This window comes from Pipra filicauda, unplaced genomic scaffold (genome assembly GCF_003945595.2).
Source record: "Pipra filicauda isolate LSUMZ 115617 unplaced genomic scaffold, ASM394559v2 scaffold70_size2993248_pilon, whole genome shotgun sequence".
In the NCBI taxonomy this organism is placed as follows: domain Eukaryota; kingdom Metazoa; phylum Chordata; class Aves; order Passeriformes; family Pipridae; genus Pipra; species Pipra filicauda.
In genome coordinates this window covers 2321156-2345163 of record NW_024104876.1, presented here as the reverse complement: position 1 = coordinate 2345163, position 24008 = coordinate 2321156, and the positions used below count along the sequence as shown (strand labels likewise).

Sequence of the window (24008 nt, the reverse complement as noted above, 5' to 3'; positions counted from 1 at the left end):
AGCTCAAGCACTGCCCGGGATTTCCAATAAACACAGTAATTCCAGCCCACCTTGGCACACGCCTCAAACAGTGACTGTGTGAGATCTCCTGGTAGACAACTTCACAGCCACCTTCCACTGTATTTATGCCAAGAGAATCCACCCACTAATGGAACTGAAGAAATCAAAGCCCATTTATACTGCTGTGACCCTTTTACACGACAAGAGGGGACTGAAGAAGGCGTGGAGACCTCATTTAGATGTTCTCTTTAAGCCAGTGGTTTTCTCTTCAATCCCCCTGCACAGCAAGAGTCCAAAGCCCAGACAAGAGCAAGAGGCAGCACAACTCCAAAGGCTGCACGTGCACACTGGCTCATGACACACTCCTTACAACCATGTGGAGGCAATGCATGTAAATGCTCAAAGAAATTACTGAGAGGAAAAACCAAATCAAACAGTGAAGCAACTGGTTGAAAAATACTGATAGTCCCACAGGCTCAAGAGTCAGCTGGCAGGAGCAAAGATTCCTGTTAAAAAAAAAATATCCCAAGACCAAATATATATAAAATAAAAGATAAATCCCTTAGCCAATGTTTTTGGACAGTGAATAAACCAGCTGCAGGAGTGGGCTGATGCCAGGAATCTGAAGCAAAAGATCACGTGTGTATCCCCAGCCAAGAATGTATATGAGCAAGAGAATTTTAAAATCTGTGTGCAGTGCTGGAGGGAGCATTTCCTGTGATTGAAGGAACGATGATGAATGGATTAAGGTTTGGTCAGCACTGTAGCTGACAGCAAAGGAACCAGTTCAGATCCTTGTTCAGGAAAATCAGCTGGTAAAAATCAAACCTGGACATTACAGACATTCAACTGCGGCTCAGTGTTATATAAGGAGAGGAATAAACAAAAATATCCCTTTCACATGAATACAGGTCAACAGCAGCCAGTGTGAGCCTATCCATCATCCAGGCATGCCTTCAAAGGGACTGTGTTGTGAGCCAGAATTTCAGCCCCAATTTAAAAAGCAAAGCTTCCTGTGATTTTTCTGTGGAGAAAAACTTAAAATCTGAATAAAATGAGAGGTACAGTGCTTGGAGGGCTGCTCTCAAGACTGGGAGAAGTTATAATGCACACAGACAGGGTGGGCAGTTAAATGGCACCATGGTAACCTGTTCAGGCCTCCCATATGAGAAAGAGACTTCCAGATGGGCCTCAGCTGACCTGAGGGATGAAGGACAGCACATAGGAGATAACAACACTTCCATTTTCTCCTGAATTAGAAAAAAGCCAAGCAGAGAGCACAGGATTATTTGTAGTCACTGTTCAAGAGCTAAACAGCACCCATGGCACTCTGTGTGTATGAACACTTTCCTTTTCTTATGCAGCACTTCCTGCCATACAGAATAACTCAAGGTGCTTTACAAACACAGCTCTGGGACACTGAGATGACCAGTGTCAGCCACTCTTCTGCTTCCCAAGCCCAGAGCCAGCACTCCCTGCAAAGCTGATCTCTCAAGACATCGGCTCAGTTTGGCCTGTAGACCCAGATCAGCCCCCCCTCATTCACTGCAGTGCTGGAGAGCAAACACAGCACCACTTTTTCTGCCAAACTACATGTTTTCAATTCAATTTTATCTATGTCTGAAACACTGCAATGGGGCCACTTCCAGTGGTGACCCTTTGAGCCGCTTCCACAAAACCCACTTCACTCCAAGCCGCTCCAGGAACTCTGACCTGGGTTTTGCTGCTCGCGAAGGAGAAATCACGGCCTTTGCACAGCTCTGCTGCCTGTTCCCTCCCTGCACTCCTGCAGCAAGGACTGTCCAAGTGCTACACGTGGAAAGAACCCCGAGGAAGTGAAGACTTACGGGGGGTTGTCGCATTTCCTCTGCCGGAAGCGCACTCCGGTGCCGCAGGTCCGGCTGCACATGCTCCACTGGCTCCACACGCTCCAGTCCCCATCCACGTGCTCAGGGATGGGGGTTTTACTGACACACTCCCCAGCTCGGCACCACTGCAATGGAACTGTGTTAGCACAGCCTGCAAAGGAGCCCTGATCCTGCAAACATTCCTGCTCAGGTGGACTTCAAAGGGTGTCTGAGGGGTTACGACAAGCCCGTGTTTACCTTTCTAGAGGTTCAAGGTGAGAGGGAGGTGGGAGAAGGAGAGAGGGAGGAGGTGAAACACAGAAATTTTAAGTGTCACTCTCAACAAACCCCTGAAAGCAGTTCTGTCATTAAAAAAAATAATCACAGAATTGAGCCCCTTGCTTTATAAAGCAGATTATTACCTAAGTGCTAAGACTTAAAGCCCCACTATTCATAGAAACCCAGTCCAAGAAATTATACCCCAAAGCAATGCCTTCATCAGCACTATTCCCAGGATGTACAAAATAATTGAAGTATTTTGGACCTAACTTGGCTAAAGCCCCAAACCTCTTTGATTCTAATAGGTGGCTGGCTCCTGACCAAGCAGCAAACTTGGCCTGTCCAGGATGTGACACTGCTAAGAGAGTCACCAGGACTCCTGTAGCTACAAAAACTCAGATCTAAAAACCTTTTGTCTCAGTTTCCTTGTCACGCTTTCCAGGGCCCAGCTTTTCTTTTCATTGTTTATTTGCAAGCAAAGTTCTTTAACCTTTGATTTCAGCAACAGCCTTTTTAATTTTACCCCTTCTTACCTCCCCAACCATACAATATACAAAAAATATTAGAGTCCAAAACCAGTTAAGTGGTGGGTGGCAGTTACCAAACCAGTCAAGTTCCAAAATATATACAGCAAATTATACCTCTGAAATAAGGGAACATCACTGAATTTGAGCTCAAACATTTTGAGCTACTATTAGAAACTAAAGTTTTTAAGTAGCCTCTTTTTCTTTCCCCATCTTCCTCCACTCCCCAAATGCTCACTTTCTACCTCAAATACAGCCCAGAACACAACTAGCTCAGCTCACACTGAAAAACACCTCACTGAGGAAACCCCACCAGCAGCACTGAGCAGAGGTGACAGCAGGGAGTGCCCTCAGCAGCGAGCCCTGGGCTTCTCCTGCAGTTTGTGGAGTGCCCTGACCACAACAACTTCACCACTGAAGCCTCCAGAAGCTACTGAAATACACTTAAATATAAAATCAGGAAGACTTAACCCAATCCAGCTGTTAATTGAGCAGTTTCTGTAACAGAATCAGTCGAAAATACAGGTTTATGGTAAATCCAGAACATCTTGGAAACATTATTCCCAATGCTGGAAAGCAAGAAGTGCTGCTGAGCAGTTTGATTACCTTGTCTGCGCCACACTCGGTGCCATCCAGAGGGGGGTCCAACTTGGTTTTACAGGAGGTATCTCCTTCCACCAGGCACCAGAGCCCAGCACACATCAAATGCTGCAATGACAAAGCAAGGGGGGGGGGCAGTTATTCCTTCTGGAGATGTCAGCTATCGTTATGGGATACACTTCAAAGCTCAGGCAGACCTTCTCAAGTGAATCCAGAGGCATCCAGTTGGTTTGGGGGCAATTATTTTTTAAGGCTCGATTGGCATTAAGTGGTGGGGCTGGAAACATGAAAGAGTTTGATGGATGCCACTGACAGGAACCTACCCAAAACAAGAAGTGTGTTTTTCAAACAGATTTCTTTTCACAGGAATAAATCTGGTTCCTTAAAAGAGGCCAAACTGGGTGCCTTGGAACGACGCCACGTGCTTAGATGTCCAAGATGCTTAATTAGTCCTATTTTTTAAAGAAGATACTCAAGTAACACCCTGCTGCACCTGGGTGGTGTTGCACCTTGGGGGAAGGGGCAATGAGAAAGAGGAAAGGATGTCATGGTGTGCTGTGCAGCAGAGGAGGAGCCAGCATGTGTGCAGGGATGTCAGTGCTGACCACAGCTCTGTGATCTGCCAGATCAACACGTTCTCAGAATTTGAGAAAAAGAACCAGCAAAAGGGGCCTTTGCATCGTTAACATTTTCCACAGCATCCACCGTGCTTTGCATTCCATGGAAGTGGATGATTTCAGTACAGTGCTACATAGCTGAGTATCAAAAAAAAATAAAGAAAAAAATAAAAAGAAAAAGAAGAGTTACATTTCTTTCCACTATTGTTCACATTTCAATGTAATGGTAAAAAGATGAGAAGCCTGACTCCAGTGCCAGCTGGTCTTGTCAAGATTTATTGCACCTCATTAAATAGTTGAGTCAACACACTTCAACCTTATGGTTCTTTCCCAGTGTAATGTAAGAGACTGTGGGGGCATGTGTGTGTTTTGTGTACAGGCATGTTGGTATGTCTATATAAAACTGATCATGTCTATATAAAATAGATCAGTACAAGAGAGGGTGCAGACGAGATAAATCCCAGTCCCAGTGATGATGTAGAACATACTGAAACAAAACAGTTATCCCAGCAGTATCTGCATCCTGATTTATTTCCACATTTCTTTCTGGAAAGAGGATTTTGCACTATTTAAACCCAAAATCTGGAAGCAGACGGCACAATTCAGTGACATCTGTATTAACCACAACACAGAAAGTCATCGTCACACAAACAAAAACCAGCAAATACACCAGGGAAGCCTAAATCAATGAATTTCCAAGACATTTTCCCTGAACTAATAGAGCATATGGGAAAATATCAGGCATTAGTAATTTTGACTAAATGAGTGTGACTAATTAGTGGTTTACCCACAGCTCTGAAAGCACTTAAGCACCAATTAGCCATAAGGACATCACACAGTTTTATGGATAGGTACAGCCAGGCAGAAACATTGACAGGGCAGAGATTTCACAGCTTACTGAGAAATCCTTTGTTCCACACCAGAAATCTCAGATTCTGGAAAACCCTGCCTTCTGGAGAGGACTAAAATCCAAAAGTACATCAATTACTGCCCAAAAGTTCTACAGAAAGAACACTAATCTGGGCAACAAACCACAGTGTGAAAGCACCACCAGCAAGGTCTCCTCCCAAACGGTGGCCGGGGAATACTGGTGTGTAAAATGATGGGAAGCTCTGGAGATCAAGGATGCAGGCAGCAAGTATTTCCACTTTTCCAAGCTTCAGTTCCTCTCTTTCATAAAATCACAAAGCATAAGAGCAGAATGTGAGGAGACACACTCCAGCCTGGTCTCTTGAATGATCCAGACAAAAATCCTGCCCCCAGAAGGAAACCCTCTGCTTCTGTTTTCTCTCAGAAAGACACCCTGGCTGAAGATGTAATGGAATTCCCTACATCCCTAAAGAAGTTGTCCTGGACACATATGAGCACCATGGCTAAAGAGCTGTGCATTAGGCAAGGCCAGTGTTTGTTAAGGTTCAGCTTCAAGTCCCTGGATCATAACTGTGTGTAAATTAGGGTTAAATTCCCCTCTTTGATGTAGAAGGAGGTGGTGATGGAAACAAAAGTCATAAAAACGAAGCAGCTTTTTGTACAGTTTTAGTTAGCATGCAGAACTCCTCCAGAGCCCACGAAAATGTGGAAGGTGCTAAAGCCAGCTAACATTTCCCAGGTATGAGCCATGATGTGGGGATGCAATGGGCAGAGACTGCCCCAAAAAGTATGTCTGTACCTGCAGAACTCCAGGACTGGGCCCAGACTATGGATACAGAGGGTGCAAATATTCACACACATGTGTGTATTTGTGTATATATAAATATATATGTGTGTCTGTGCTTATATATATATACATATATATACATATGTATACACACACAGAATTACAGAGGAAAAAAGGAATCATCTCTTTCAGCAACACCAACCTTTCTGAAACTTCCCATCTTCGAGGTATGGAAAACATTGGATTTTTATAGCATCCCTATGTTTGATTCAGAATCCTAAATGCAAAGCATATTTCAGGAAACAGTTACAGAAAAAGCTCTGTGTTCTGGTGCCACACCACTACAAAGCTTCAGCCCTCGTTAGTGCAGTCCCCTGCATTTAATGGAGCTCTCAGATACCCCAGCAAAGATTAAACCATCAGCTCTGCTATTGTGTGTTCCCAAGATGTTTTATCATGTTAATAGCTCATTTCAAAAGAGATCGTGTACCCTCCTCGGCTACAATAGAAACCCAAACAAAACTCCCCATTAAACAGAGCTACAGGGAACCAGTCGCAGTGAGTGACTTTTTAATGGTTAAACAGCCAACTTTGTGGGGAAATATCCAAGGGAGAAATGGCAGGACTTGAAAGGAAGTTGTTGTATGTGAGTGGCAGTTCAGAGCTTACACTGATACAGAAGAAGCCATCAAAAGGACTGTATTACTGCTAATTCTACACTCAGCAAGCAGCTTTCAGATGGCAGGCCTCTGTCTGCAAAGCATTCAAAAAGTGCCAGTGAGGATTTTCCAACGATAGATATTTTGCACTGGAAAAATATTGATTTGTTGAATCTGTCTGTGGGGAAAGGTCATCTTTGGATCAGCTCCCAGTCTGAAATATTTCCAAGAGCAAAATAAAATTTTTTTGAAAAAGCGAGATGGCTGCTGAAAAGTAGTATTTCAATAAAAATTTAAAATTACTTGTTCAAAATAAAATGAAATGCTTTTTCAACTGAACCCTTCAGGAATTTTATACGGAGAGAAAATAAAATTTAGAAATTGAAATAAAATGAAATTTTTAGGAAGGTCTCTCAGAAACTCCTGGGAGATAGGAAAGCTTGTCTGCATAGCTGTTAAAAACCAGTCCTGAGGGAGGTCATGATCTGGAAACTGGGAGAGATCTGCTGGGCAGATGAATGACCTTCCAATTACAGGGGTGACAATGGCATCTATTTGACAAAGGGGCCTGCCTGTGCCAGGTGTTTTCCTCAAAGAACTTGCAACCTAAACAGACTCCTGGGAGCTTGGAGATAAAGGAAGTTCTATCCTTCTGTTACAGGTGGAAAGATGAGGAACAGAAAGGGATTAAATGTTCCTCTGCTCAGTGTCACAGCCACCGGCTCCCACTGCCTGCTCCAGCTAAATCCAGGGTAAATCCAGAGACAACTCCTGGGATCCTCCCAGGAACATGTCTGGCTCTGGGCCTGCCCACCTTTCACAGCTTTCCATACTTTTTCCCCAGACAGGCCGTTTCTGAAGAGGCTGTTTGCCTTCCCTGTGACTCCATCCCACGTGTGCCAGCGCGGACACGCAGCGCGCGGGGCTCACCCGGCTCTAGGGAAGGGATCTATTTTGGGTTCCTTAGCTCAGTGCTGCAGCTGGAAACGAGCAGAAGCCAGAATTTATCCAGCCAGCTCTTTGCCCACAGGCAGTAAGTCTCGAGTCTGCCTCTTTCCCAGCTATTGCATCACCACCACTGCCAAAATCTGTGTGATGCTGCCCCAGGACCTCACAAGGCCCACGATGCTTCCTCACCTCAAAGCCTCAGGTTATTGACCCACAAGGAAGGGGAGCTTCCAAACCTCCACAGCAGGAAGAGAATCCAATGAATAAAGATGTCTTTGCCATCATGGAACAACTCTACTGAAGCTTATTAATTCCCTACACATTCACTCCTTCACCTTGTTTTCATGCAAAAACCAGAAACACTTATTTCTCCAGAGGATGAATTTGTTCCTGTTGTCCACTGGAGAGAGGAACCTCTTATTTCTAACAGCAGAATTAAACCACCATGAAATCAATTTTGCTGTCAAAACGAGGGGATTATGAATAAGGACTTAGGAAGAGCAAATATCCTTAAGGAAGAGGAGAAGCAGACCACATAATACACAGGCATGGCTAGAAACAGGCTTCCAATGAAGTACCAGGACTCCTGTATTTCGCCAAGGTTTTGGCTCACCTTGAGAGAAAATGTGCTCATAAACAGAATCCTAATTAACACTTATCAGGTCCAATAAACACACAATTTACTCTCCCTTTCCTGTTCAAAACACTATGAAAATATTCCTGAAGCCTCACAGCACATTTCTGAGGAGGAATTCTTTACACAACAAGGTGACAAAAACAATACCCCCAATTTCTACACCACCACTGTCTTCAATTTTGGGTGCATAAATAACCCGCAACCTACAAGGGATCACAAGGGAGCCAAACACTTTTGTTTGATGGAGCTTCTTGCTGTTGAAAACAAGATGAAAAGTGTTCCAAACTGGAACCCTGTAAAATTGGAAGGCACTTTTGAAAAGGAGCCACCTGCTGTCCCAGACAAGATAACTGAGAAACTTGGATCCATGTATCAGTGGCCAAGCTGCTGACCTTTGCTGATATTCCAAGGAACAAGTGGTAGGTCCAATAAAGGAAACATCTGTCCAAATTACAGACCTGATCCAAAAGTCAGGGGAAGGTTTGAGGAAGAGTCACTATACAAGAATATTCAGGCAGCAGTTGATATCCACAAATGTTTCATTTTAACAAAACTGGACAACAATCCCACAAATTCGTAATGTGTGATTATATTCATTAATGAGAAAGAAGAATCAATCTCTTTACTGCTGGAGAGAAAGCACCTCAGCTGTTATTATAATAATCATGATCTCCTTAGATGCCCTAGAAAAGGTTTCTTAAAGAACATTTCCCTATTTTAACTACATGATGATCATCCTGTTTCTTCAGAACTTACAGAAACTCACGTGCACATTACGCTTCAGAGATGAACAGGACCAACAACTTGCCTGCTTAGAGCCAACACATTTAGAGCTGATTCCCCTTCATATCAGTTTTATCATCAGTGTGATTCCAGTAACTCAATGAACAGCCTCTTCATGAACCCTTGCGTGAGTGGGAAGTCACCAACATCAGACACAAGTGTTCAGAACCCCAAAGATTGTTTGAACTCTTGTGGAAATGGCCCTTGACAGTTAAAGAACTCTAAGGAAATGGTCCTTGAGAGATAACTGCTTTCCTGTGCTGCTCCTTTCCTTGCAGAACAGGACAAAAATTCAACATACTCATTTCCCAGATTTGTTAATGTTCTGTATCAGAGCAAACAAAACTGTGTGAACCCAGCAAACACAGAGGGTGTCACACGAGGTTTGATCCTCTGACCTCGGTGACAATACCCATTCTATAAAACACACCCTTACATATATGCAGTGATACCAAGGGCTTTTCTAACCTACAGTTAAAACATAAGATAGGCCATGATTAAACCTCCTTAACAGGCATCAGAATGAAAGGAAACGTGACAATTTGCAGGGACACTGCACAGAAGTGCAGATTTGAAGGGCTGGTGACCAGGAGTTCAATAAACATGAAAGGATCCTGCCAGACAAGCAGTGGGAAACTCCCAAACTGCCAGGAAGGTACAAGGCAGTAGAAACAACTTTTTTTAAAAAAACATACTTTGGGAAGCAAACAATGAAACAGGAAAAGAGAGTCTCCAGTTTTAGCAATTTCTGGTGCTCTCACGGCAAACTAAAAGCCTTCTCCAGTGTCTAAAGTATTTCTCTGCAAAGCACCTGTTCCATTTGATTTTTTTATGTATCTGGAATTAAGTTAAGAGTCAAAAGAGATTGGAAAGACGGCATTAATGAGACCACAAACTAACTGCATGGCAAAACAGCTTATGCTAAATACCCAGTGCCTTTAGGGCACCCCTGACACCAGCTACAGGGCGGGTATGGCATTCACAGACATGCAGAAATTCCAGAAGAAAAAGAGAGGTCTTATCCACTTTTCCACCAACATACAACTTCAGCTTTGCTGAGCCCAGTTTTCAGCATCTTAAGTGAGAGAACACAACACGTCCACGTTACACCAGCTGAAGAAATCATGGAAGTATCTTTCCATGGTCAAACCTGGAAGAAGTGGAGACATGTGGAACAAGGCACTGGAACAGAGTCACTCCTGTGTAATTTGGCTCAGGAGAAGATCTGCCCGTGGTGAAGGAGGGCAGGAGCTTCGGGCAGGTTTCATCATCAACCTGATCACTCCCCTCTAATGTTGTGTTTGCAACTTTAAAGCCTAAAAAATTCTGACTTTGCAACATCCATCCTGTGCTGCCTTCACTGAGAGCAATGTTCACCCAACAGCTCCCAGTGAACTCCCCAGGCCTGAACACCTGACTGGAGGAGATGCAAAGAATTGAATTTTTTTGAACAACAGGCAAAGTTGTCCATTAAAAAAAAACCCAAACAACAAAAACCAAGCTAAACAACAACAACAAAAAAAAAGGAAATTAGAAGAATGAAGTCATGGGTTCTGTTTCTTGGCCATGGGAAAAGAGAAGAAAGGGACAGTAAAATAAATATAGATATGTACACACACTGTTGAGATGTGGTTGTGAAGATTATGGGAGTTTTCTCTTGAAGTGTTTTGCAGATGGGAAGTTCCCAGAAGGCCAATGCCCTTCAAGCTTGTTATACACTATTTTCAGGCTGATACTCAATAGCATTTTGGCTAATTTTGTTAAGTTCAAACTTTAGCTGTAGATGCCACATCACAAGGCTACACTAATTCTCCCTCCCCTTGTCTCTTAGTAAGAAGTGTAAGATTGCCAAGCTCAAGTGTTTAATTCTTAATAAGCTCTCTCTATTATTGTTAAAAGTTTATTATGTTTATATTCTTAAATTTCCACGTTGTATTTTTATAATTTTATTTTGGTTCCCCTCTCTCTTTTTATTTTCCTTTAAACCACTGCACCAGAATGTGTTTTGACCACCTTCCAAACTGAAACACGTACAAAAATTTCTGAAACATTCCAATAATTGTAAACTGGGCTGTGCTGCCCAGGCAGGAACTCTGCTTCTCTCTTGTTCCTTCTCTCTCTTAAATAAAAAGTATTTCCACTGAAAATAAAGAGAAAAACGTCTTTTTGCAACATACAGGAGCAGTGAAATAGGACACTTTGGTTTCACAGAGACAGGCAACATGAAAATAGTCTGAATTCTAACAACCTACATGAGGAAAACTATAAACTATACTATGGCAATTAAGCAAATTGTTACCTTTACTTCTCAAAAAACTCTCATTTTTTTTAGAATTGCCAGGCTCAAGAAAACCCAACCCATCCTCTTCCAGATTTATAAGTATTATTATGTAGACAAAGTCCCTGGTTGTACAGACAATGACAATGCAACGTATTATTTTCAGGATAAATCAGTTTTCAATCTAATTACCATGTTCCTGTAAATATTCTATACATTACTAAATAACAGGGCTCAGCATCATCCTTGGCATCTTGCAGAGAAAAGGCAGACAGAGGCCCATTGATTCCCAGGCACGGAGTCCAAGTCCCACCCCACCAGTCCCTCTGCAAGATCAAGACCACAGAGAGACCCACAATTGCTAAATTATATTCACCACCCCACCCTCAAATATGAAAACTGAAGGGGCACATAAAATCCACTTGATCATTACAATTGCTGCTCTTTCTTTACTTTGTTTTTTAGTTCATCTCCTTTTCCATATTAGCCCAGAAATCCAGTCAGTCTCCTCTAGCTTGGAATCAGTTTTGCCCCCCTGTTCTGTAGCTTGTAGATACTGGGAAATGCTTACAATTGTTATAAAACAACTTGAACTTAAGTAGAGCCAATTCTAAGCTGGTTTAATTTTTCTAAAAACGCTGTCATGTCAAAATTCTCATTCCCAGTTACATCCGAGCTGACAGTGTCCCTGCTCAGAAAAAAACCTCTTTTGGAGCAATTCTGATCTCTTTTTGTGAGCCACTTCAGCCCGAGCCCAGTTCTGACTCAAAACAAAACACAGATATGGGTTATATAAAAACCCGCAAAAATGTGTTAATAATAAATAAGCCAAAAGGCTTATGAAACAAAAAGCCAAACACGGGATAGAAGAGATAGAAATCCCTGGTTTTTCCCCATCAATAGGATTTCAGTGCAAAAGCCTCTGTTGGTGGGCGTGCCAGTCTGAAAATTAGTGATTAAACATGTGGTATCTTTTCATGTGAGTTTATGGTTGTGTTCTGATGCATTTCTGGTGCAGGTTGTGAAGGTGTTTTGATGCATTTCTGGTGGAGGTTATAAAGGTGTTTTGATGTATTTCTGGTGGAGAAACATCTCTGCTCTGTGAGAGATTCAGCATAAACCACCCCTGCTCTTCCTCTCGGAATAAATCCAGGGAAGCAAAGAGTTAACTGCTGCTCCCTGCAGAGCCTCCATTGCCTGGCTGGGGTTGAACTTTCTGTTTCCTCTTTCACAGTGGTCAAATGAATTCACAATAGTTGATTCATAGCACAGTGTGGAGCTGAAGGACAGAGGTCAGACAGGTTGAATTGCCCGTAATTTGCACAACTGCTTCCATGTTAGCCCTGGACTCATGTCAAGGTTTAGCAGCCAGAATCCCCAAAGATCTTGGAGTTTGGGGGGCACTGATAATGCACTTTGTAGTGTCAAAGGTGCATTCTTGCTGAGCTTTTTCCACAATTATCGTGGTGTTGCTCAGAGCTTGAGAATGACACAGTCATCTATTTAATTCCTGCTAAAAGCAACTTGTCTCCCTCAAAATAAAGATCCCTGTGCAACCTCTTGGGTGGGCCAAAGCTCTCCTGGCACTGCAAGGGGCATGGCTGGAAACAGGCAGCATGCCTGGCATGGCAGAAGCACATTTCTAAATCCTGACAGATAAGTATTTACATGGATCAGATAATGCCTGACATTTACAATGGGAAAGACTAACTTATCCAGTTCCTCAGACCAAAACTAATTCTTCCTTGGAGCCATGGAAACCTTTGCTTTCCTGATGGTGGGTAAGGACTTATCCATGCAATACTCAGGGTAAAGTTAATCCAAAACCAGGCACCTGGATTCATCTCAAACCAATTAAACTATAAGCAGAGCACACACCCAGAGGGACTTGTCTTCCCTCAAGGGCCTGGCAGGTTATCTTGCCATTTATTAATCATACTGTGTAATAATAGAAACAGTGCTTCTCAAATAAATAAAAATTGAAAAATTGATTGTTCCCTGCCTTACAAACATCCAGCCTAAAAGCTTGATTCACAGCTCCTCAAAAAGGTGACATGCACTAGTAAATCTGACCTAACACTGATGTTACAGAACCAGATCCTAAATTACACACCTTGGAGGTCACAGATTACAACAGGCTACGAATCCTCTGACCATCACACACTCACTCTGCTAATTAGTTCATTTTTTTAAATTTTAGTGTATTAAAATGTAGATGCAGCGTCCAAGCAAAGGAAGAAGGACTGTCAGGAGGTTCAGTGTATGTAAAGCTGAGCCTTCCTCAGACGTTTTGATCTCTGTTCTGCACATTCGGAGCAGAACAGCTGCAGGACGGCTCGTTTGGCAAACTGAGCATTTTCTGAGAGCTACAGTTTTGTTGCAGGGCATCTGAGTTATCATTAAAAACAAAATGGAAGAAGAATTTTGGGGATGCAATCCCAAATATTCAGATGAGGGTGAATATTCACGGATTAACTATCTGGTTGGAGCGGTGTCCGAGGTCCAGGAGCTGCCAAGCATTCAGGCACCTGACTCTCTGTGAAGGCAAAGGAGGTTACATTCCTTCAAAAATTTGGGCTTTGATGCCTTTAAAGGAGAGACTTTACTGCACAGAAAGCTTCTGCAGTTTGTTGAAATTTTGGAATCATCTAATCTCTGAAACTTGCTCTAAACCAAAGTGCATGGCATTTTTGAACACAGGGCCTCTAGTTTGCCTGACATAATTATGGAGCTCAACTATCTCCAAAGAAATATAGTAATGTAGCTCTTTTATTATATAAGAAAATAGGCAGTAGACACATGTAATCATAAAAAGATTGAGAAGGCTCATTTCCTGAAGTTTATTTCCTTTTTGTAACAAATATTTACTGTCAAATGTTTATTGCTTTTACATTTGGATTTTTTTAATACTTTATTGAATTAAAAATACCACATTACCATTGGCTAGAAGAGGAGACAGCTGTATTTGCCAGTAATTTCTACAGCTAATGCCAGTGACCAGTGCCAATTTTTTTTTTGGTTCATATTTTTGTAGACAGCTTTGAGACTTATGATAGAAGCACTGTGCAGATGAGGCCTGAGAAACACAGAGATGAAAAGAACACAAACTTGAGAGGTTTAAAAATCAAAAGTGATCATTTCCTCTAAAGAATTTCCTTTCATTGCCTTCAAAAGCCAATTCAGAGCAGCGTAACAGGATGCAAATATTTACTTAAATGAATGGCACGTGACATGACTGATCCAAGGTTTCACAGGGTGAATGCTCACTTTCAATGCACATCTGCAACAGAAATAATTCTAAATGACTGCAAATTGGTTTTAATCTGCTAAACCTCTACAAGACTTTTCATTAGAAAGTACTCAAGTCCTCACAAAATATGCCTTTCTTGGGGAGACACTAAAGAGAGTGATGAAGCAAAAGAGCACAGTTTTCATTGTGTTCTAAAGGTGTCAAATAATAAGACTGGTGAAAAATCTTAGGAGGCACAAACACCTGCTGTCTGTATCTTAGAGAACTGTGCCTCTTGGCACCTTATTCTGGTAAACAACATGTCCCTGAAGCAATTCCAGACTGGACATGCAATTTGTGTGTGAGAAAGGCTGACCACCTACCAGTGGGCTGACATTCTCATTAGGCACTGGAATATCCAGAAACAGAATGTTTTTTCATCCCAAGAAGGGAAATAGCAAATATCTCTTCCAACAGCAGTCAAGCTGGGTGACACCCACACAAGTGGAAGAACTTGAGTCATGCTGGGTAGATCTGGGGTTTTCTCCACAGACCTACACCACTTTCCTTCCAGTACAGTAGTCCTGGTGGTCTGCGTTTTCTTGATGGAGCTGGGAAATACAACCTATCCAGATTCTTTTCTTATTGTTTTATATTAGCTAGTTTCCAAATCCAAAATAAATAAAACAGCTAATGTGAAACTAAGAGCACGTTCCCAGGACTTGCATGTGTTCAACAGTTTTAGTAATTTGGCACTTAGAAACCCCCAGTTATCGGCGATTATTGTTTTATTTCCTAACACTGATCTAAGATCCCAGACTTGTTCAGAGTGGGAACGAGGGACAACTGAAGAAGACAAATGGCCAGTTAAAAACAGCAAGAAACTTGGCTGCTTCTTGCCTGTCTGTAAAGGAGGGGATGTTGGTGACCCAACACGGTGCTACATGACTTTCCTCTGGGTATCTCCAAGGCCACACTGGAAGTAAGCTCATCCCCAGTCCCTGCCTAAAGTGGGATGCAGGTAAGATATGCTCAGAATAAAAAGACCTTAGGAAAAGTTTAGCTGTCTTAATTCCAGAGGACATGTCACACAGCCTCATCTCAAATACAACCTACTTCCAGAGACACCAACAAGCAGTGTTTCTGTTTTGCCAACCAACTATGTGATATAAGCCACACTGCACCCAAATCCTGATTAAACATCATTTTGCTTAGAAAATACACAGGATTCTGCACAAAATTCTAAATGGCCTCATCTAACAAGCAGATATTAATATTTTCTCTGTAGTGGTCTGAAGGTGAAGTCTACGGAAAGATCCAGACAGTCATCTAAGCTGACTCTGTGAAAGGAGCCAAGCACTCTTGTGAGGAGAGGCTTTCACCTCAGCTGAACTTCCAGGAAAACAATCTCTGCTGAGTATTTCAGCAAAACAGTGTCAGGAAGGAACAAAGTGCAAACACCAGCTTTTCTGGGTCTGCTTTAGGAGATTAACAAGGGCAGTGTGGGGAAAAGAGGAGAAGTGTCTCCGAATGTGCTGCTGACAGGGAGGTCAGCGGGGGTTTGATTTTCCCTCAGCAGCGCTGAACACGCCGCAACTCCCGCTAAGCAACGCTGAGGAAAGCACAGATCTCTTTTCTCCCTCGGTGCCTGACAGCTTTATTTCCACTTCCCACCTTGTTTCCAGGTCCAGCCCACGGGCTCTTACCTCCATGTTCTTGCAGAAGGTGGCGTTGGTCCCGAAGAGGATCTGGCACTGCTCGTCGGCGCTGTAGTGCATCCCCGGCAGCTTGTGAGGGAGCCGCACGGAGAACTGGCTCCGGGGGTCTGTCACCAGCAAGCACGTGCTCACCTTGGACCTGGGAGGGCAGGAATTACAGAGCCTTTTAAGGGAAAACACCTCTGAACTGCAGTGTTAGATCCCTGCTGCAGAGAAGCTGCTGTCCTCTCTTTAATCTGACGGAACAGTGGAGATTTTTCCCACTATATATCTGGAAGCTTCTAAATAATTGAAAAAGGTCCTTGGGAACTCACTCTTGTCCACAAACCCCAAGGCAGAACAGACTACATTCACAACATTCTGGGTTAAACATTCATCTAAACTGTTCCTAGAAATCTCATGGAGACTCAGTTCTGCTCCCAGGTTATCCAGCCCAAAGCTTCACAAGCCTTACAGTGACAGCAAGAAAGTCTTCTGTCACGTCTCACCTGAATCCCCCCAGCTGAATTTTGAGCCCTTGATTTCTTTTCTTATCGATCACAGGCATAAAGGAAAGATTTTTCTCTTTGCCTTCACAACAATCTTTTACAAATTAGAATATCACTGTCATCTCTCCCATCTCAGGGACCAGATGCAACCAGGTGAGTTCAGATGCAACTTCTTTTTCAACTTCATGCCTTTAATGTAACAGTAGATATTCCATTTTCTTTCATCATTTTCCTTTCTTTGCCACCTCTAACCCTTAGAGTGGGAAATTTTCCATGCTGAACCCATTCTTAGCAACAAAAGTACTGGCCACTGTGCCAGGAACTGTTTGTCAGAGAGCTGCACTGTAGGTTTAAGAGCCCAGTCGCAGAGTTCAGACAATTCCAGTGTACATGAGAGTTAAGAAGCATCAGGACAGAAGTCCTTCCTGAATTGTTGAATATGATGAGCTGAAACAGTGGAAAATAAGTTTATAGTGGACCATTTTAGACCAACACTCACTGAAGAGTGAGAAAACATATCAGAATTACCTCCAGGTAAAATAAAAAATAAAATAAAAGCTATTTAATAACAAGATAGGCAGTAAAAGCCACAGCAAAAAGTTGCAGCATCCTCCAGCAGAGATTTCTGCAGGCTACATACATACAAATTTCTGTCACTGCAAACATGAAGGGCACTTCTTGTAAAATGAAGGTGGTCTAGAATTATATTTAAGAAATTATCAGCACATAATTCTTCTGCCTTTCTGTAATCCTCAGTTTCAAAGGGGCGACCGTAGTGGAGACAGAATCCAACCTGCACACCCTAATGACACATGCACACACACTTTTTTTGAAGGAAAGTTATTTATACTTCCATTTTCAAATAACACTTTGCATTTTTGCCTTGCAGGATCTTTGATCCTCAGCACAATCCTTACTTTAGGAAGTTTTCCAGGTCGTCACGGCTGCACGAAGACCAGGAAAGGTCACTGGGGTTCCTGCCCTTCACCCACTCTCCAGACATAATGTGGGACCTCCCTGCACAGGGCTGGTGGTCATCATCGTGGCTCATCCCCATGCTGTTGGAGGAGAACAAAACAGGACAAAAAACCTATCAAGTTATGATGTGGGTTTCTCATTTCCCATTGCAATTAGTAATTATACTCTTAGCAATTAACAGCTCGAAACCAGGCTGCACATATAACACACAATCATTCACCCACTGCTCTGGGCACCTGTTAAATTAATACTACAGGTTCCTTTAGGTTATCCGTTGCCTTAATTTCACAAGGGGTTTAGTGTTTATGTGTTTGAAACTTTAAAATGGGCTTCTTATGGACTTTTCTACCAGAAAATGTGAAACTATTTGAGGTTCATGAGATGTGACCTGCAGAAGTGATGTAGCCCAGTGGAAGGATATCTGCTAGAATATTGAAGGTAATATCTAATGAAAATTTGGGATTGCTTTCCCAAATCTAGTGGATATGATCCCTATAATCACATTGAGGGAATGATCAAAATTAATACCAGAGATGGGCCAATGTTGTTGTTTTGTCAGTGTGAATTTGGAATACACCATTAGGAAAAACATGTTTCTAAATCAGTGGTATTGTACAGTCTGTCATCTAACTTTGAAGCTGATCCTTCTCTGAGCAGTGGCTGGATCAGATGGTCTCCAGTGGCCCTTCCAAACTGAATTAGTCTCTGACTCTGGAACAGCAGTGCTCAGATTGGAGCCCGAGGCAGAATCACGCCCCATTTCTCCAAGCACTGTCCAAAAAAGCACCAAGACTGCCCCGTGCCCATCCCAGCAAGGACAGAATGGGGCTGCTGCACCAAATCCTGCTCAGAATAAACCTCTGTTGCCTCTACAGGAAGGTGAGACTTGTCTGCTGCAGGTCAGCCTTTGTGAACAGGGATAAATGAGGTGACCAAGTTCACCTCCTGCGTCAGTGCCGTGTCAGAAGCCTGACTCAGTCCTACACTCAGCCCATCCCACGGTGCCTGGCAGTGAAAGGTTAAAGGGTTTCCATCCTGCTCTGAAATTATCATTAAATCCCTTTCTGAGAATCATGCAGAGCAGTAACTGTTTGAAACACTAACAGTCCTCCTTCAATTCCAAGATGAAACGGAAGATGAGTTTCAGACAAAAGGTGTCTTGTAGGGCCAGTGTCACCTTCTAGCAAAATGTCACCAGTTTGGGGCTGAAAACACAGATTAACAGGAACTCATTGGGTCTCCAGCTGGCTGGATGGAGCAAGCCAGGGCAGTACCTTTACATATGGAGTTGGACTCTCTAATCTGTGCTATTTCTCTGTAAATCAGAGGCTCCTGTTTGCTTTCTGACTGTGCTCTTGGCTTTGCTTCTCTCCAGGTGTGGGGCTTGACTGTTCAAAGCCCAAACATGACATCCATTTCTAGTTGCAGTGAACCAAAACCAGCTTCAGCAGTTTGATAATTATGGTTTAGATTAAACCACCATCTCTGCTATTTTTAACTTAAAGTGAAGATTATACGGTGCAGTCTATTATTTTAGGTTTGTCTCCAGGGACATTATTATTTCTAGCAAAACTACACTTAATATAATTTTTCGACTCAGAAGTTCATAGTTATTCTTGTTTTCTAACCTTTGTGGGTTTTGAACACAGCAGAAACATTCACATCAAGCACATTTTGTTTGATGCATGCAGGACTAATCTAACAGTCTATTAGTAGCTCCTACTTCAAAACAGTAGAGAGTGAAATTCCTGCTCCACTGAAGTGAACGGGAGTTTTGCCACTGACTTCAGTGGAGCCTGGATTTCACTCCAAATATTTTACCCACGTTGTTTCTGCACACAGAGAAAACTCTTCACATGCTAGGAAGAAAGTTCCAGCAGTATTCCTCCAATGCAAACAAGCCCATCTAAAGATCCTATTCCTAAAAGTCAGGACAGGAAGGGCTCAGTACCATGAGTAAGGTATGTAAGCTGGCTGGAAATCTTCCAGAGGGAAGTTTGCCATGAAATGCCAGTTTAGAAGGCTCCTGGGCATGCAGCAATCCTGTTAACTTTTCTAATGGAGATGAGACAAGGAGGTTTCCAAGGTTTCTTGCAGCTTGTCTGCCTTGTGCTTGCCCCAGTGCTGAGGCTGAAAGCTGGGTCCTTCAGGTTTCTGCTCTGTCCAGGCTCCTGTGGGACGGGATCTGGCAGCCACCCCATTCCAACAGCTTCCTGAAAGGCCTCCTGGTCAGCACATCAGCTGTTCCACTTCAAAGGGGTGAAAACAAATCATCTTCCTGACTTCCCAAGTGGTTTAGGCTCCTTGATTTTATCCCTTCCACAAAACAATAGTGTTTGGTCTAGGGTTGTTCATTAAGAAATGCCTTAGCTTTCTGATAGTTTCAATTATATTTTTTGTTAAACATGCTGAAAGTGGGGTTTTGCTGGTGAACAACAAGGGTAGCAGCTACTAATCAGTACATTCCTGTCCTTAACTTTATTTTAAACCTGACCTCACAAAAGGAGAAATGCTGAGGCTGCCAGTCATTATTCAGCTTTGATTTTGCAGGGGGGTCTGAGGCAGATAAAATGTATCCTCTATAAAGACTGAGTCAGAACTCATGTCTCCAGTTATTTACAGGCTGCTTCTGAAATCTGTTCAATTCTTACATGTGTGGAAATCGACACCTTCCTGAACCATTCCAGGTTTCTTAACAGAAATCCTTTAAAAAGTCATAAAGTCATAAGCATAAAGGAATTGAGCCTGAAAGGAATACCTTTATTGGAATAAAGCAAAGGAGCTCTGCTAAATCCAGAGAACCAAGCCAGTTTATATTAGCCTAGGATCTGGCCTCAAGGTACACAGGCAGCCCCTCCTGGCCCCTCAGTGATGAGTTTCTGGTAGACTGAAACCAGCAACACCTTTGGAGCCTGTTTTAATTGGCAATGTAGAACTTTTCTCAGCATCTACTTTACCTTACAATGACTCACTTGAGAAAAGGATTAACTGACCTGCAGGACTCAGGCATACTCTAGCATGCTAACACATTCTTTTCTGAAGTTCAAGGGTCTCCAGCTACATCAAAGGGGCCAGGTTTTTCTACACGTAGTAAATGCAATGCCACGCTGATTCCTTTCACTAATGAACAGCCCCCCTCCTTTTAACAGAAATAAATGGGACACAGCAGTATTTGTTTGTCCTAAACAGCAGTGCAAATGCTGAATCAGGAGTTTGCATTTCCTCTGTGATCCCCTAATCTTACCTGCTATTCAGAATTCACATGGAATTAGAAGCAGGTAATCAGTCTCTTGAAATACTCTGCCTTAGGAAGGAGTTCTATTCTTACATGAACAGAACTTGAATAATGAGCTGATAGGAAAAGCTCTTAGATTAGAAGTAGGAATGTCAAAACAGCCCTGCATTGCCCTGCAGACCCACTGCCCTCTGTGCTCTCCCAGCCAAAACTGTCCATTTTACCAGGAACCACAAACACGTGCTGCTGCCTCTTATCCTTTACAAAGCCAGCAGAGCCACGATGGATGAGCAGGACTCGTCCCTCCCTGCTGTCACTACCGCAGTCACTCCTCCATTCTAACCCCAAGGTAAATCTCAGCCTTCAGTTCCTCACATTCTCCTCCTGAAGACAATGACATTCCACAAAGGCAAACAAGGACAGCTCAGACCTCAGCTCTTAAACTCCTTTCATTCAATATTTATTCAGAGTAAGCACCCTGGGATCTGGTTTCACACTCCAGCTTCTTTCCAAATATAAATAATGCATTGGTTACTAGTCAAAGACACCACGGCCTCACCAGAGGAGTCCTGCAGCCTATTTATTGTTGCTCATCATATGTGAGTCCAGAAACAAGCTGGCTGACCCTTTTGAGTCCTGACTGTTAACATAATCACAGCAAGGCAAACCTTATCAGGAGTCACAGGGAGGCAGCAACAACAGATCTCTCTGATGCATTTTTTTGGAGAACAAGACTTTAGAGTAGCAATGCTATGAATAAAACACAGCATTCAGCCTCTGGCCTCCCTGCAGTCTGTGCTCCTTTCCAGCACATGCTCCCCCGTCAGCGTCTGTGCAGCGCCCAGAACTGGGTCAGGATGCCAGAACTACTCTCCCGGCCTGAGCTGGCCAATTCCTTGTGTAACTCTTTTAAACTAACAGCAATTATCAGCCGCTTGTTTTCCCACAGCAACGCTAAACCACTGCACTTGCTTTGTTTGTTTCGGTCATTAGTGGAGCTTCTCCTCTAGACAGTTAATGTAACTAAACTGCTCTGTTTACCCTCGATGCAGTTTTCCAATATTTCCTGTTATTCTTCAAAAGCCTGAGCCAAAGTGCACCAAAGCCTGTGGAAAGCCTCCTACTGCCTTCAATGCACTGTGTGTTGCACCTCCAAGTCCTCAAGGTCATGTATACAAACCTTCATCAGAATCACTACGACTCTTGATGGGTTTCCTACTAAAAGCCCCAAATCCGAGTCAAAGGATAAGGCCAAGGGCTGGGGGAAACTGATGGAGGAGATGCTTAAAATTTTTCCAACAGCTGGAACTTGGTGGCTGGTAAGAGACCACTTGAGAAATCCCCAAGACTATTATCATACACTCCCCCTCTGGTGGGGAGAGATTGTGAAGTAGGGACAAGAGGCACGTTTGACAGAAAATACCATCAGCAGTAAAAGAAGAGCTTTTCTTTAGAAAAAGGGTAGCAAGTGGAAAAAAAAGAGTATGAAGGGGGAGAGCCTGAAAAAACCACACCCAGGAGGTTCTGCAATCCCTCTGTTTCAAATAATCACTTCAGCTGGCTGGTAGAACGGCCTTTTCCATCACCTCCCTCTGACAGTCAAACCATGCCATTTGTCTGCAAACAATTCAGGGGTGAGTCAAGCACTGGATCACTTTAGAAAGGAGTGACACTCACTGCTACCAAGCTGCCCAAGGTGACTTGGCTGTCACCTCAGCTGCTTATTAAACATGAGCTCAGCACACAACTGATTGCTCTCCACACAACTGCACTTACCTCAGTCTCCATTTCTCCAAAGGGCACTGAGGACACCAAGGAAATGAGGACAGTGGGATGTCTCTCACTTCTACAGACAGAAGTCCAAAGGAGAGTCTTTCTCTTCCCAAAGAACCAACTCATAAAGGGTTGTAACTGGATAAGCTCAGCAAGACATTAAGTAGGAAGAGGTCCTTGGGGTCACCCCTTCAGACCAACACAGACTCAGAGAACTGAGCAAAGAGCCCATCACAGCCTTGTCCCAAACAGAGGGGGACAGGAGAAGGCAGTGACATCTCACGCTCCAAGTGAAAAGTTGGGGCCACAAAGGTTTTTACGTTCTTGGCTGATATTTGTTTGCTGGAAAGCATGTTTTCTCTACCCGTGTATGGAACAAATGTTCTCCTAAAGGCTCCATTTCTGTGGGGGAACAGTGCATTGCTGTGAGCTACAGGCAGTAGCAGGGCACGTCACCACTGACCTTCTCGAAAGGGAATAGGAGAGAAGCCATTCCCTGTGACCCAGCTTGCCATGACTCACCCACAAGTAATCCAGCATTAATTGCAGAGCCAGGATTAAGCACAAGATTTCTTTCTAAACCCCACTGGAGAAATATAAATGCAAAGGGAGGGCAGACTGAACAACATCCTCACAGAGGGTGAGGGGAGGGAGAAGGGGAGTTGTAATTTATCCACTCTGGCATTTCAGTGTGGGCAGGATGACAGTGCCCCACGGAAGGACTGCTATTTAGACATGCTGTGGGCACAAATGCCATCTGTTTATCCATATGAAGGACACAACTGAATGACAACATTCCTCCCCCTTCCCAATTCCTATCAGGCCTGAGAAGGGAGTTCTGTCTCTACAGTCCATCAAATATCAACCACAAAGGTATGGAAGGAGGTTACAGAGGTTGACAGCTGAGAATACCAAACATGGCCATTAAACTCAAATCAATCCAGGTCACTAAGAAAAGAAGGTACATCAACAGTTCCCAGCAGCTCCTGCCCTTGGATTGGAACCAGGAGAGGGAGACCATCCACCACATCATCAGCCCGTGAGCCGTCCGGTCCAAAATTGAGTTCAATGTTAGGAATTTTTATTAATGTTTGAAATTGAAGCTGTGCCACTGGAAAGATGCCTATTCTGAACTGGTTCAACATGTTTAATGTTCCAATATAAAATGCTGGTATCTTGCAAGTTATGAGGTTTCCATCCAGTTGAGAATAAAGGCACAGCAGAGGCAGGAGTGAAGTGGGAGTGCTCATTAGAGCTGGAATTGTAACTGGAGCTGCAGTGCCAAGTGAGGACAGTAAGTCTGAGAGAGAGACACAGGAAGGTGATGCCTCTGCAGAGCAACCCAAGAGAGGCAGAGGGGTCAGAGGGGGTCCAAGTGGGGCTTGGATGAAGGGCAAACTAACAAATCCTGGGGAAACACTGAGGTGAGCTGAGCTCAGGCCGAGGGAGGAGGCAAGGAAACACCTTGTGCAACCTTACAAAACCAACAGCCACCAAGGCTCTTGGCTTAATGGGAAACAGGCTTCTTCACTTTGTGCTTTTCAAACATGTAACCACTGTTTCTTAAATGCACCTCAACTATTCCAGAAGCTGTCAGAAGCACTTTGGGAAGCTGTGATGAAGAGAGGGAGATGACCCTACTTAAAGCATGTGAAGTAAACAAAGCTGGTCACTGTGTCCATGTGTTATCTAGAACAGGGGCGTTCAGGACGGGTGCTGTACTTTTGGGATTTTTTAAATCAGGAAAGACAATATCTA

At 43.3% G+C, this 24008-nt stretch overlaps 1 protein-coding gene across 1 annotated transcript in view; it reads right to left on the bottom strand.

The window, feature by feature from the left end:
* The window catches only part of ADAMTS17 (ADAM metallopeptidase with thrombospondin type 1 motif 17), a 165563-nt gene that overhangs the window by 69204 nt on the left and 72351 nt on the right, over positions 1 to 24008 (bottom strand). The window contains exons 9-12 of the mRNA XM_027714826.2: positions 17182 to 17322; positions 15765 to 15915; positions 3257 to 3358; positions 1848 to 1993 (exon numbers count right to left, since the gene is read on the bottom strand). Coding sequence (XP_027570627.1) covers positions 1848 to 1993; positions 3257 to 3358; positions 15765 to 15915; positions 17182 to 17322 — 540 coding nt within the window. The remainder of the gene's footprint in view (positions 1 to 1847; positions 1994 to 3256; positions 3359 to 15764; positions 15916 to 17181; positions 17323 to 24008) is intronic.